The sequence below is a fragment of the Lasiodiplodia theobromae genome (genome assembly GCF_012971845.1).
Source record: "Lasiodiplodia theobromae strain AM2As chromosome Unknown scaffold_4, whole genome shotgun sequence".
Taxonomy (NCBI): domain Eukaryota; kingdom Fungi; phylum Ascomycota; class Dothideomycetes; order Botryosphaeriales; family Botryosphaeriaceae; genus Lasiodiplodia; species Lasiodiplodia theobromae.
In genome coordinates this window covers 1,240,758-1,254,342 of record NW_023336530.1, presented here as the reverse complement: position 1 = coordinate 1,254,342, position 13,585 = coordinate 1,240,758, and the positions used below count along the sequence as shown (strand labels likewise).

The 13,585-nt window shown below is 56.0% G+C and overlaps 4 protein-coding genes across 4 annotated transcripts; 1 reads left to right on the top strand and 3 right to left on the bottom strand.

The window, feature by feature from the left end:
• Window positions 1-377: 377 nt before the first annotated feature.
• LTHEOB_1806 (Plasma membrane ferric chelate reductase Fre2) lies at window positions 378-3,426 on the bottom strand (the record flags this gene model as incomplete). The annotated part of the gene is made up of 7 exons (XM_035510548.1): window positions 378-1,692; window positions 1,757-1,881; window positions 1,941-1,993; window positions 2,048-2,277; window positions 2,329-2,670; window positions 2,735-2,775; window positions 2,854-3,426. The coding sequence occupies 7 exons, from the start codon at window positions 3,424-3,426 to the stop codon at window positions 378-380; spliced, it is 2,679 nt and encodes an 892-aa protein (XP_035366316.1).
• Window positions 3,427-4,194: 768 nt separating this feature from the next.
• Window positions 4,195-5,972, bottom strand: LTHEOB_1805 (Glutamate decarboxylase; the record flags this gene model as incomplete). The annotated part of the gene is made up of 3 exons (XM_035510547.1): window positions 4,195-5,346; window positions 5,532-5,819; window positions 5,880-5,972. The coding sequence occupies 3 exons, from the start codon at window positions 5,970-5,972 to the stop codon at window positions 4,195-4,197; spliced, it is 1,533 nt and encodes a 510-aa protein (XP_035366315.1).
• Window positions 5,973-6,309: 337 nt separating this feature from the next.
• LTHEOB_1804 (Rrna processing protein) lies at window positions 6,310-8,483 on the bottom strand (the record flags this gene model as incomplete). The annotated part of the gene is made up of 2 exons (XM_035510546.1): window positions 6,310-7,984; window positions 8,032-8,483. 2 exons carry the CDS (start codon window positions 8,481-8,483, stop codon window positions 6,310-6,312), a joined length of 2,127 nt encoding a protein of 708 aa, XP_035366314.1.
• A 428-nt stretch (window positions 8,484-8,911) lies between these two features.
• On the top strand, window positions 8,912-11,760 carry LTHEOB_1803 (RINT-1/TIP-1 domain-containing protein; the record flags this gene model as incomplete). Its single annotated transcript, XM_035510545.1, has 5 exons — window positions 8,912-9,037; window positions 9,091-9,338; window positions 9,394-10,235; window positions 10,456-10,590; window positions 10,640-11,760. 5 exons carry the CDS (start codon window positions 8,912-8,914, stop codon window positions 11,758-11,760), a joined length of 2,472 nt encoding a protein of 823 aa, XP_035366313.1.
• Window positions 11,761-13,585: the final 1,825 nt, after the last annotated feature.

The window sequence follows — 13,585 nt, the reverse complement described above, 5'->3', positions numbered from 1 at the left end:
AGTAATTGTATAGTTATTAATCGTGCGGTTGGTAACTACACAGTTAGTAATTGCGGACCAGTAGGTTGTGCTAATAATATTGCGAGTGGTAATTCTCTGAGACTTCTCTGTAATCTTTAAAGTTTGCGGGTGAAAAATATGAGTGATATTTCGAGGGGTAGGTCAAAATTGTAGGCACCCAAAAGAAAGGTGCTCCCGTTGAGCTGCTACTTTAAATGTAGATGACACTGCTTCGGAAGACTGTCTACACTAGAACGACTAAATCCAGTCATCATCGATATGCAATTGGCAAATGATCCGTTTCTATTCACAAAATGCATCCGTCTCTATAAACACACCCAGTATGGAACATCTATACACAAATCATTCAACTCCCTTTACCAAGTAAACACCTCATCAAAATAATCCACCCAACAATCAAACTCCTCCGCCACCCCTTTCACCGCCGCTTCCACACCCTTCGCCATAGCCGGCGGTCCGCACAGCAGCACGGCCACCTTTCCTCTACCCTTGCCACTTGCCCTCAGCTTCGCCTCACACACGCTCTGCGCTGCCTCAGCGATGATGGTCCTGACGTCCGGCCGCCCAGGATGTATTTCCAGCTCCTCATCCCGCGCGCCACCTTCTCTCCGCGCAACCGCGTCCGGCACCGACGCCGTGCAGTAAAGCTTCGCTACGAAGTCCTCGCGGGTCAAGCCCTTGCGGAGTTCGCGCGCCGCGACATCTCGGATGAAAGTCTCCTCGCGGGCGGCCCAGACGAGCTGGACGATGGGCTTTCCCGTCCGACCTCCTCTTCCTCCTCCTCTCACTCCTTCTCCACGCTCTTCTACATCCGCTGTCTCATCCTCCACCTCGTCTCCTGCACCACCTGCTTGCGAGGATAGGTAAAGATGACGCGAGTATTCTCGCAAGTACGGTACCGCGGCGCTGATGCCCGAGCCGCCGGCAATGAGGATGGTCGCATCGTACGCCCCGGGCAAAGTATGCGTCGCGCCATATGGTCCCTCGAGGAGGATAAGTGGGTGACATACTGCTGTCCTGCTACTGTGGCGCGCGTCTGAGGAGTCTGAAGACGGCCGTCGAACTTTGCGGTCGTGTGCAATACACTGGTCGCGCAGCCGGCGCGTCCAGCCGTCGTAGGGCCGGATCCAGAACGTCAAGGTTGTGGGACCTTTATTGGATGCGCTTGCTGATGGGAATGGTCGGGCATGGAGGCGAGTGGGCGAGGTAGAAGGGGAGGAGTTGCTGGAGGAAAGAAGAGGTTGAGTGCTGGTGCAGGGGTGGAGTGGCCCTGCATCTTCTTCTTCATCGTGAATTGATGACGAAGACGTTGTGGTGGGGGTAAGAGGGTAGCCTTCTCCGCTGGTGTTTGAAGAATCTGCCCCGTGCCGTCGCCATGTCCCAAGTGTCATAGGGTGGTTCTCATAGCCGCGGAGGGAAAATGGTTGGTAGAGAAAGTAATATTGGCCTGGCCGAGGAGGCGCAATGTTGGGTCCTGGGATGATTTCAAGTGTGATGATGTTGGATGAATGGTCGTATGTGGCCGACGTAGTAGTACAGCAGATCCGGCGGCGGTTAAAACCGATGTTAAGGAAAATGATGCGAAACAGGCGGAGCGAGCGGTCCAACATCCAAAGTACGGCTGGAATCCAAAGGTACCAGTCGTATTCATGATTGAAGACGCTAGTGTGGCTGAAAGGGCAGGAGAAATTAGGAAGTATTCCGGAGCACTGTGTTTGTGTTGGTGGTGACTTACACGAAGAGACCAACTATTACCACGAGAGACGACACAACATGGCTGTCTATGAAAAGCTCGTAGTATCGTTCTCTAAGCCACACCGGAGTGGAAATTATGAGGAGCAGCGTCATTACAAAAGTTGCCTGGAAATAAGAATCAACTCTAATTCGTATCAGTATCACTATAACGGGAGTGTACTTACAATGACGCCAACAAAGAACCAATCAGCCTTCATCCAATCCCAAAATATGCCACCTATCATGCGAGTCAGCAACCATGTTTCTTTTAGTTCGAGTTTGGATCATGTACTGTTGACAGTGAGAGCTGTGTATAGAAACGAGTGAGCGATAGCTTCCAGGGTGGCTATCCAAGCAACATGCAAGTGAAAGCGGATGAAGGTAGGAAATTTCCAGCCAGTTGCCCACATGAAGATGTTGTTTCTGCCGGAAAATAGCCACAATATTGGCAGGTTCGCGTATGAGAGGATACCAGTACGGTCAGCAGAATATCTTCCTACCTGGCCTGGCATCTCGGGGAAACTACACCATGGTTAGCATTACTGAACGTCGTGGGGCTAGTGATAGACCCACTATATACTCTCGTTATAGAATCGATAGTTGGTAAAGTTGAGAGTGATGCTGAAGATCCAGTATGCCCAAATTACTATTGTCTCTCCCACAGGGAAAAACTTGAAATGAAAGCATGACCTTGAGTCCTTCTCTGTTGCGATAACGCCAGGAAGACGTTCATATGTTAGACTCTCGGGCGTCCAGCGCTCCACACGTTCTAGAATGGGTTGGAAAATAGAAAACGCAAATGCTTTGCGAGCGCCACGGGAAAGTCGAAATACGCGGTCTCTGAGGAAGTGACGGTAGACTTGGCCTGCTATGGCAACAAGACATACAACGCCCCAGAACTCATACATCATAGTTCTTCCACATCAGTCAGTAAGCTTCTCCAGATATCGGGGAAGGGAAGGAAAGAAAATCAACATACCCGCCTCTTTTATGTGCCCACATGGTATACCGCCACGAAAACTGCACTTCAGTCAGCACCATCGAATTTCCCACGGCCTTCCTCAATAGTGAGTGCAGAAGTTGGTTATTGTCACTCACAATCGTCTCAAAGCACCTCTTGTAAAACGCATCCGACATCATCACCACTTCATCCAACACCTCTCCCCTCGGCACCTCCTCATACTCCACCGGCCTCAACCCCTCCCTCAACTCCTTCACAGTCCTCTGTTTCACCAACTCCGGCACAGGCATCAATTCCCCACCACCACCCCACTTCCGGCAGTGCTCCTCCAGCATCTCGACGATAGGCGCGAAGTCCTCCTCCGCGTCCGAAGCCGCGCAGTGCACCTTGGCGGCGGCGTAGATGGACGTCTGTTTAAGCTTATTCCGGCAGAAATCCGCGCCACCCTGCGCTTCGACCGTATCGTCGTCACCATCGTCAGAGGCCTTGGTTTCCGCCGGCGCCGGCGGCGCCGCGCCCTCGGCGAAGCTGAGCGAGTTGTAGCCCATGAAGATGGCCTGCACGCACATTTGGTCGGGCGGCATGAGGTCGTCTGCCAGGACGGCGGGGGCGAGGCACGATAGCAGCAGTAGGACCAGCATCGCCAGCGGTGGCGAACTGCTGCGGAGTCGCCTGCGCGATGCTGACGGAACGCCGCGGGAGAGCTTCATGGCTGCGGGGGGCCGACGGCGACGACGACGACGACGACGTTCCGGCGTGGAACGCGTCCAGTTAATGGTTGGAGTCGGATGGGACTGTTGTTTCACAGAGAAGCTGGTTCAGGTAAGTTGCACAGCCATGAGTCGCGAGCTGACGTGTGGCCCGGAATAGGTATATTGATGTGTTTTGAGATGCGGGTGATTGATAAGATATGCGGCGAGTGGGTGAGAGGGTTTTGAGAGATCCGCAATCGGGGCCCAAGCTCGTATCTCGGCCGTTCTTTTGTCCTGAGGCCGGCCGGCCCAATCAGATGACCATTCGATGAGGCGTGACCAACAAAATGTGAAGGATTGTCCGCATGAACGGATGGAGCTTTGATGTATTCCCGTGATAGACTTCTATCCGGAGGTAAGTCGGCCCTGAGTCGAAAGTGTTGTGTAATTTGCTGATTTCTTCCGGGCTAATCGTTGCGAGATGCCTGCCGCCAACCAGTTACCTGGCGCTTATCAAAATCCACAGGGGTATACCTCTGTACCACCATATGGTCTCGAAGAAACAACTACTTATATGAGCAGAAGAAGCTACTCTGTAAAAAGTAAACATGTACCGTAGTTCATCTATACAAAGACTTACGGTCTATCTGATCTAGGCATCTAGCTATACGGTGCCAGTAACGAGTGATCCAAAGTCGCTGCAAAAGAAGCCGCCCATATCTGCGTTCGTATATCCCTCTCGGACCATTCCATAAACGTTTCCCAATTCTTTCCATCCCCGCAATCTTACTCTTCCCCAACGACCTCCGCACCCACCTCCTCCACAGCCTTCACCAGCCCTTCGACCGTGCCCACCCTGGTCTCTCCATTGACCACGACTCTGAAAAACTTGCCCTTCTCGCCGGGAGCGAAATCCACCATCCAACCCCTCTTGATGAGCCTCCTGGCAATCTCCTCCGTCCTCTTGCTGTTCGTCGCCGGATCAGCGGCAAGCTGGCCGCCAGGGGCATAGTAAAAGCAGACCTGCAAGCAAGGCAGGGGGCTCTTGCTCACGAGGGAGATATTCGACGACTTTGCCAGCAGCGAGTACAGCAGCTCTCCGCGCTCGAAGGCAGTCCGGATGCGGTCCGAGAAGCCCGCCGAGCCGGCGCTCAGCCAGGCCAGGAACAGCTTCAGCGCCTCACCCTTGCGGCCGCACTGGGGCGTGAAGTCGGCGAGGTCGTACAGCACGTTGGTGTCCTCGAGCTCGTCCTCGTTGTGGAAGAGGTAGCCGGCGGGCAGGGTCATGGCCTTGCGGACGTGGCGCAGGTCCTTCGCGAGCAGGAAGCTGCACGTCACGGGCACGCCGAGCATCTTGTGGGGGGTGAAGGCGACGCTGTCGGCGCGCTCGACGCCGCGCAGCCGCTCCCTGCGCACGTCGGCGTTGAAGGCGACCGGCCCGCCCCAGCTGCCGTCGACGTGCAGCCACAGGCCGTGGCGCGCGCACACGTCGGCGATGCCGTCGATCGGGTCGAACGAGCCCATGACCGTCGTGCCCGCCGTCGCGTTGACGTAGAAAGGTGTCTCGCCGCCCGCCTTGGCCGCCGCCACCATCTTCTCCAGCTCCGCCACGTCCATCCGCCCGTCGCCGTCCACCGGCACCGCCCGCACCGCGTCGCTGCCGAACCCGAACATCTGCGCCGCCTTCTCCAGGCTGTAGTGCCCGTGGGCCGACGTGAACAGGACGAAGCGCCGGTCCGAGCCGTGGATGCCGCTGCGCTTGGTCTCCGGGTACAGAGTGTTGCGTGCTACGACCACCGAAGTGGCGTTGGAGGCTGAGCCGCCCGGCTGCGAGATACCGCCGGCGTACGGCCCGTTGAAACCGAAGAGGTGGGCGAGCTGGGTGGTTGTATGCTTCTCGATGAGGGCAAGGGCAGGTGAGACTTGATAAACATGAACCTAAGGGTGTGCGTTTAGCAGAGGAAATTGGTATGCCGATTTATTTGGTGAGCATTACGTTGGTGTTGAGGACTGCGAGAATCAGTTCAGACGCGACACCGACCTGAGGAGTACAAATTCGTATCAGCAAATTGTTTGATTTGGTTACTACTGCAGGCTTCATCTGCAGCATCTACCCTACGTACAGCATTCGTGGAGGCGTAGAGTTTGTCCATAAAACCCTGGTCCCATGTGTTGACCGAGTACTGAAGGATGCGTTGCACAACATCAAGCAAACCCTCCTTCCCAACACCATTTTCCGGTAATTGTAAATTAAGGAGCGACTCAAGCTTCTTCGGCGGGTGCGATTCGACAAGCACGGTGCGCGGCTCGCTGCCGTCAATTGTCAGGCCACGGCCAGTGGGCTTGATGGCAGCATCTTCGTCAGCGGCGCGAATAAATGGGATCAGCAAGTTCTGCACGGCGTCGAGCAGCTGCGTGGAGAAGACTAGTCAGTGCTTGTGCAACAGAAGCAATATCGGAGGAGCGCGGACCTCGGCAACTTCGTCAGCCCTCGAGGGCAAGGCATCGACATTGACAGGGTGCGCTGCACCGTTGGTCGCGCCGTTCGTGCCGTTGATGGTCATGATGCAGACTTGAAACCCAGATGATGCGCAGATTAGATTTAATGAAGTGCAGACGCGCGTAGGTGGGGTGTTTGTCGGCAGGCGCAATAAGCAAAAAAAGTTCGATATGACGGAATCGGAGTGCTACGTGCTGACTTTTCCGCTCGGCAGGGGTCGACTGATGGCGCCATGCAGCTCCACTCCCGCCGACCGAAGGCCAAACTTAACCCGCCGATCTGGGTCCCCGATCTCGCCCCGCCCGTGGCCCAGACGGGCCTCCAGTCTGCAGCCACCCCGACGCTCGACACGAGACATGCCACATCCTCTACTCATCAGCCGCGTGCTGCTCGTACGATCTCTAGGCCTTCCCGTTGGCCCTGTGCGACGCTCGCTCCTTGCCCTTCTTCTTGTCTCCTTCCCGGTCCTTGTTTTTGCCTTGTTTTGCTGCAAGCTTCCGTGCCCGAGCCGCCTCAATCCCCGACTTGGCTCCTTTGCCCTTCTTCTTGTCCACAGTGCTCTCCGGAAACGGAACAAACGCGCCGTCACCGGCGTTGTTGCGCGATTGAGACACCCACTCAGACCGATGTCGCTTGTAAAGATCCATCTTCCAGTTCCTCCACACCTTTCGGCCCACAAACGACTCTCGCAACGCCGCCTCGTTTTCAGCCAGCTCTTCCGCGATGCGCTCTCGGATGAAAGCTAAGCCGTGTGTGCCCTGCCAGATTGCATCAATTACGTGCGAGGCCGAAGGATCCAGCGCCATCTCCCCAATATGGCCGTAGAACTGCTGGATCATCTTACGGCGGAAGATGATCGTGGCGATCGGTGAGGTCAGCGCCCCCTGCAGCGCCCGGCTCGGTGATGCAGATCTTGCCATGTTCAACGCCAGAGGCGTTCCCAATCTGGCCAGAGAGTCGAAAACGAGCGCGCTGAGTGGGCCATCAACGGTGAGCATTGCCTGAGCCAGAAGGGACCCATGCAGGCTATCCGACCCAGACGGGTTGGCGGCGGTCTGCCCGTTGGATGTGGCTTTGCCTCCGTCGCCTGTCACCGCTTCGCCCAGCCGGAGTAATCGTGTAATGTCAAATCCGTTGGGACCGGAGAGGGCTGTCTCAAGTTTCGCCGCAATTGGTGCTGTATCGACCGATCGTGCCGCGCATCGTTCGATGAGGGTCCGGATTACCACGGTTCTGTTCCGCTCCATCATGTTCGGGATTTGGGACAGAATCAGCTCCGTAGCGTCTTGCAAGTCCTCCTTGCTCAAACGGCCCAGGACCTTGGTGACGACGTAGCCAGCAATTTCGTTGCGTGCCAGAGTGCCCATGCGCTGCTTGAAGAGCTCCTTATACAGTGCCTTAAACATCTTGCCCGGCGCAAACTCGACGATGGTTTCCACCAGACGTGATCCGATGGGGTCGTATATCAAGCCATTGAGGAACTTGTAGCTGTCCGTGCCTTCTGTGATGGGGTCGTCAGGAAGCAGAGTGCGAATGATCGAAGATTCATCCTTTGCACGCTGCTTCCCGAACTTGTCGAGTTCCAGTCTGACGAGGAGTTGTAGCACCGGGTTGCCGGTCTGGTGGGTTGCAAGAGCGCGGAGGTACGTCGAATCCAAGCCGGCGACGCTGTTCTTGATCATCTTCTCCATGGATTCAATGAAGGATTCAGGTACCGATCGGCTTTCCAGAATGTTTTCATTCTTCTCGGATTGTGCAACAGTGACCTTTTCCTTCTTTTTGCTGTGAAGCAGCGACTTGTGAGCGGAGCGCTCGAGAGGCTCGCCGGCCAGTACAACCAGGAGTACGCGCAGAGTGTGAGATGCGAACTTGTCCGTCATGAGGTACCCGAGATTACCCTCCAGCTCGTTTATGGCATAAAGAAACAGGTTCTCCATGGACACTTGTACATCTTGCGGGTCGATATAGGCGTCCTCTGGCGGATGTATGAGCTCTTCCGAAACTATGGGTGCCGACTGTATGAAGAGCGCTTCGCAGCAGTGGGAGGCGAATCGATGTTGAATCAGGTTGAGGAAGCTACAGAGTCAGCTGAACATTCTAGTCACTTCGCTGGTGCTACTTACTGGCCGCTGAACTTCTGAAAAAGATTTTTCAGCTGCTTGGTGTCTGACAGCTGGATAAGGCGCTCCATTAGCCGGGAGCAAGACTGGCTGTTCGCCAGCTTCAGTTCCTTGCCGTCGGCCTCACGGTAGACGTTGGCTAGGAACAAGGAGCGTGCTTCCGCGTCTTCGAATTGGTTCAGCTCCAGTAGCTCGTCTGCGCGCTTGAAGTATTCCTGCTCCTCCTCGTCCAACATGCCGTAAAAGACCATGTCGCCAGCAGGACCTTCCGGAGCTTGCTGCTCTTCGCCCAATTTTTGTGCATCCTCTCCACCGAGCGCGACGTAGTCCAGCTGGTTCTCGAGGTCCTCCACACGGGTGCGCTTGTGCTCGTTTTCCTCGCCGTCGGCAGTGTGCTCGAGCTTGCGCTTCTTGCGCACCTCGCGGCGACCGCGCTTCTTGTTTTCCTTCGGCATGATTTTTTTGCGACGGAACGGACAGCGGCGCGGCGGCGGGACAAGGCAAAAGAATTCGAGGGCGCGAGGAACTCGGAGCGGTGGAGTGAGGCAGAGCCGGTCGCTGGGTCAGCAGGCGTCGGGTGAGGCAGAGGGCAAACTAAAATATGGGTGGTGATGGCAACGGCAAGGATGGTGGCTGCAGGATTTCTCGGTGGATGCGGCTAGCGAACGATTGCCGCGAATCCTTGACCAGAGCAAAGATCGCGGCGATTCGCGGGGGCCGAGATCTGGGAACATGCGTCTGTGCCGCAAGCCGCAGCCAGCCTGGCACCTGGCATCAAACGGCTTGCTAGCCAGAACGCCCCCCGCGCCCCCGGCCAACGGCGACGGTGCCACACAATAGTCCTGCCCGACACGCCAGCAACACGTCCACGTCACCACCCACCATGGCCGACATCCACGAGCGCGTCGCCGCCTACCTCGACGACCGCCTGCAGACGCACGCCGACCTGCACCAGCTAGATGAGCTGCTGTCCAACATCCGCACCCAGCACGGCCTGCTCCAGCAGCAGGTGAGCCCGCCCGGCCCCCATGCCCGCCCTCGTCCGTGTTGACGCCGCAGTAGCTCGAGCAAGCCGAAAAAGACGCCCATGATGCACGCAAGGACGCCGACGACCACCAGCGCCAGCTACGTCACCAGCATGATCAATTCGAGCGCGACCAGCAGGGCATTGACCGCCGCCTACGCATAATCACCGCCTCCGACGCCAGCGACGATGCCGTGGCCCGCTTTGAGCAGAGCATGGCCAAGCTGCACACACTTGACATTGCCGCCCGCTACACCCAGCGGCTGAAGGAAGTCGGGGAGCTCAGGTATGCATCCTGCGCGCGACCTGTGCCACAGCATCATGCTGAGATTCATGCGCAGCAACGATTCCGATCACGCCCTCAACACGTCCGGTGAAGCAGCGCTTGCATCCTACCGCCAGCTCAAGACCCTTGACGCCAGTCTGCAGCCTCTGCATGAGGCAGCTGAGGGCGCCGCTCCGCACTTGATCGACCATGTTGCTAAGACCACCCAGCACGTCCGTGGACAGCTCCGGGATGCCTTTTCCAAAGAGTTGGAAGCTGCATTGAAGAAGATAGATTGGCCCAAGAGACCGGAGACGACCTTCCTTGGTTCGCTCCAGGAGCAGTGGGCATCTGCTGTAGGCAAGCTGCTTGATTTGCAGAAGCCTGAGCTACAGACGGTTGAGAACAGCGCGCCCAGCGCGAAGGGGGGCAAAGCTGCACTTGTGCTGTTGCCACTCGAGGTCATGGTACAGCCGCTGGAAATGCGCTTCAGGTACCATTTCGAGGGCGACAAGCCGACCAACCGCCTGGACAAGCCCGAGTATTTCCTGTCCCACATCATTGACTTGCTAAACCAATTCAATCCCTTCATCGTCGACAATCTCCAGCCCATTCTACTCAGCCACTTTAGGGGAACGGATCTAGGTTTGAATGCTGCGTACATTGATGCCACTTCTGCTTTTATAACTGCTCTTCTCCCAATGCTGCGTTCCAAAATCTTCGCGACCCTACCCAAGGTTGCCAACCAACCACAGTTGCTCAGCCACCTCATGCACGAAATCATGAGTTTCGACACCAACTTGAAAGAGGACTGGAGGTATGACGGCGGCAATGGATCCGACGGTTGGAAGGGTCTTGCGTGGGAAGTGCTCGTCACGCAAGACTGGTTTGGCCGGTGGCTCCAGGTTGAGAAAGACTGTAAGTGCACGCTCACTCAATTCACCAGCGTCGTTGTGAAAATCACTTTGTTACCTCATCCTCCACCACGGGATCGAGGCGTTGGAGTAGCAATCTTCAGCTGCAATCAGATGTATACCAAATCATTCATGTGGACCACTCGGGGATGCTACTCCTGCCTCTGTGATATTTCGAACGGATATTCGTGCATCAAATGGTCCATGATCTAACCATACCGCAGTTGCTCTCACAAGATACCAAGCCATCGTCGACAACCCAGAGAGCGGGGAGCTTGATTACGACAGCGTGGACGCAGGTTCTACGAAACCCACAAAGGGCGCCATCCGCGTCAACGACCTGCTTGAGACCATCACAGGTATGTGTAGCATCAAATGAACTAGTTTCGTAGCCCTAACCTCATACAGACCGATACAGACCATTGTCTTCATTCTCTCAGAAGCTTTCCTTCCTTATCGACGTACAAATATCCATCTTCGACCGTTACCACGAGCGTTTGCACTCCGGTCTGGAGGCTTACCTCTCATTGACGTCCTCAGTCGGCCGCGCCGTACAAGGCATAAGCCGCGAAGAGCAAGCTAACCTTCAGGGAGTCGCCGGATTGGATCGCCTCTGCCGCGTCTTCGGCAGCGCCGACTACCTCGAACGCGCCATGCGCGACTGGAGCGACGACGTCTTCTTCCTCGAGCTCTGGGACGAACTGCAAGACCGAGCCCGGCGGCGGCGCTCCCGCAACCTGGCCGGGCCGCTCTCCGTCGCCGACGTGGCTGAGCGCACTTCGAGCGCCGTCGGCTCCGACGACGCGGACGCAACAGGCGCGCTCTTCGACGAGACGGCGGGCGCGTACAACCGGCTGCGCGTGCGCTCCGAGGCCATCATCGCCGACCAGCTCGCATACAACGTGCGCGAGGCCCTGCGCGCCTACCGCGCCATCAACCCCTGGACCACCCTCTCCTCTTCCATCCCCTCCGCCGCCGTCTCCGGCCCCACCGCCGCCGCCCCGCACTCAACCGCCACCACCATCACGGCAGAACTCGAGCCCCTCCTGGCCTACCTCACGTCCTCGCTCTCCTTCCTCGCCCGCGCCCTCGCCCGCGCCCCGCTCCGCCGCATCGTCCGCGCCGCCTGCCGCGCCGTCGAGCAGGGCTTGTGGGACGGCATCCTCATGCGCCACTCGTTCAGCACCGCCGGCGCCGCGCAGCTCGCGGCCGACCTGGCGGCCATCGGCGAAGTGGTGGGTCGCTGGGCCGGCGAGGGCTGTGCGGCGAGCGGGTTGCGGAAGGTGAGGGAGGGCGTGGCGTTGTTGGGGCTGCCGGTGAAGGGGCGTGGTGGTGGTGGCGGTGGTGGGGATAGCAGTGGTGATGAGGAGGAAGGAGTGCAAAGGGTGCTGAGCTTGTGGGAGGTGGAGAAGAGGGTCTTTGCGGATAATGAGCAGGCAAGGGAGGTGTTGGAGGAGTTGGGGTTGGAGTGCTTGACGGAGGCGGAGGCGAGAAGTGTGTTGGAGAAGAGGGTGGAGTTGGGGAGTTGAGCTGGTTCGAAGAGTAGACGTGTGCTAGATGGGTATTGCGATCCAGGTAGAAGGGTGTTCGAAAGGCCCTACAGCTTCGTGTGAGCTTGCTAGAACCGTCGAATGATCCGTTCGAGTTAGGTGTTAAGGAGAGAATGACATCAATGCTTTGCGTCAGCCCTGTGACGTGGCTGCTGTGGCGGTGGCTCGTGAGTTGTAGTAGAGAAGTTAAAATAGCGTTGGGCAGAACGACACAGCCTTACAGGGGATCATCACGGGCAGCAGACGACATGTCGTACGTGCACGGATCGGAGCAGGGCAGGTAGATGGATTTAGCTCGATGTTTAGACGTGGTACATACGACATTTAGCTCGAAAGGGTATTCTTGGTTTTAAAGTTTCGATAGTCCAACGAAGAGAATGTCTAGTGTGGTTGGGCCTCCACCGAGCCGCTACTTCTTTCGGGTATTCCTACGAAAAGGATCCGGGTGAAGATCTGCCGTCTAAAGCGTTTTGCCTCGTTCTTCGGGTCCTTAGCTCCCTTTTATTTCCTATTTGGATCACGGCCTCTCGACTAAGGGGGACGTGCTTTCCCCGTTTCACGGGGGGGACCTAGTCTATACAATACTATAGCTTAGCAGGCTTTGGGTGTAAGGCTGTTACAGATTTTACCGGAGTTTCCGGAGAGATACAGGGAACAGCTTACATGTGCTTTTGAGGTGAAGGGTGGGTGTTGATGTTTATTGTTGTTTCAGTGTCATGGAGACGATGCGGTTCCGACACGATCGTAGTTACAACGACAGTTCACGGAATTTTGCTACGTGAATAGAAATCATGGGAACTCATTTCTGATTGAGACTTGCTCAAGTTTGATTTAAACATGGGCATTTATGCCCTCTCTAAACGGCGCATTTGATGCCTCGACCGCTACATTTCTCGCAAAACGTTTGTGAGCTTAAGAGTGAAAGGCTTAAGATGCTTCTAAAACATTAGTGTAGAATCTCTCGTACATTTATTAAGATTATACTATTTATCAACTGTTCTCCCTAGACTTTTTGTCGCACTCTTTGCACTATTTCAGTTTTGCTATGCAATTCAATCACAGCTACACCAACAACTGAGCCTTCGGCTTTCAGCGCATCTGACCATTGCTTTTGCTACATGACAGCCAGATCGAGATGAAGATTGGCTCGTCCCGCACCCTGCTGTACCACCTAATGCAACGTAGATCGGTTCGTCCCCCTCCCAACTTACCCACCTTAAAACCCGCACTACCAGGGCTGTCACGCATGTCTCTTCCTGTTCGCCCCACAATCTCCTGATAGTCAGACAGGGGGGGAGGGTTTCAGTTTTCGTTTCCTTTTCAGCTCTCCGCAAGAAAACCGTGCACCACATTCCTGCAGCAGGCATCTGGCCCCCGCGATCGATAGCCTTGCATTGTGGGTACAGCGGATCTCGCAGATCGCGCAGATTTCTATATTTGCATAGATTGGAAAAAGAAAGCAAGTGCAAAAAGAAAAAACTATACACCGCAGTAATATACATGCGCCTCGCCTTCTAACCTTGCAAAAAAAAAAAAAAACTCTTTCTCTCTGCATGCATCTTTTGCCAACCAAGCAAAAAACATCACGAGGCAGTTCCCATGCAGAACGCACATGCATCTAAGCTGCCGCGCTGCCGCCGCTGCTGCCGCTACTACTGCCGCTGTCGATGGTAGCCTGCATTGCTGCCCACGCGACCGGCCCGTCGTGGAACCACGGGAAATGCGGATAGATGCGCCGTCGCACACGGCTGAAAAGTGTGCCTCACTCTTGAGTAACAGCGGGAAAAGAGCACAGGGGAAAGGG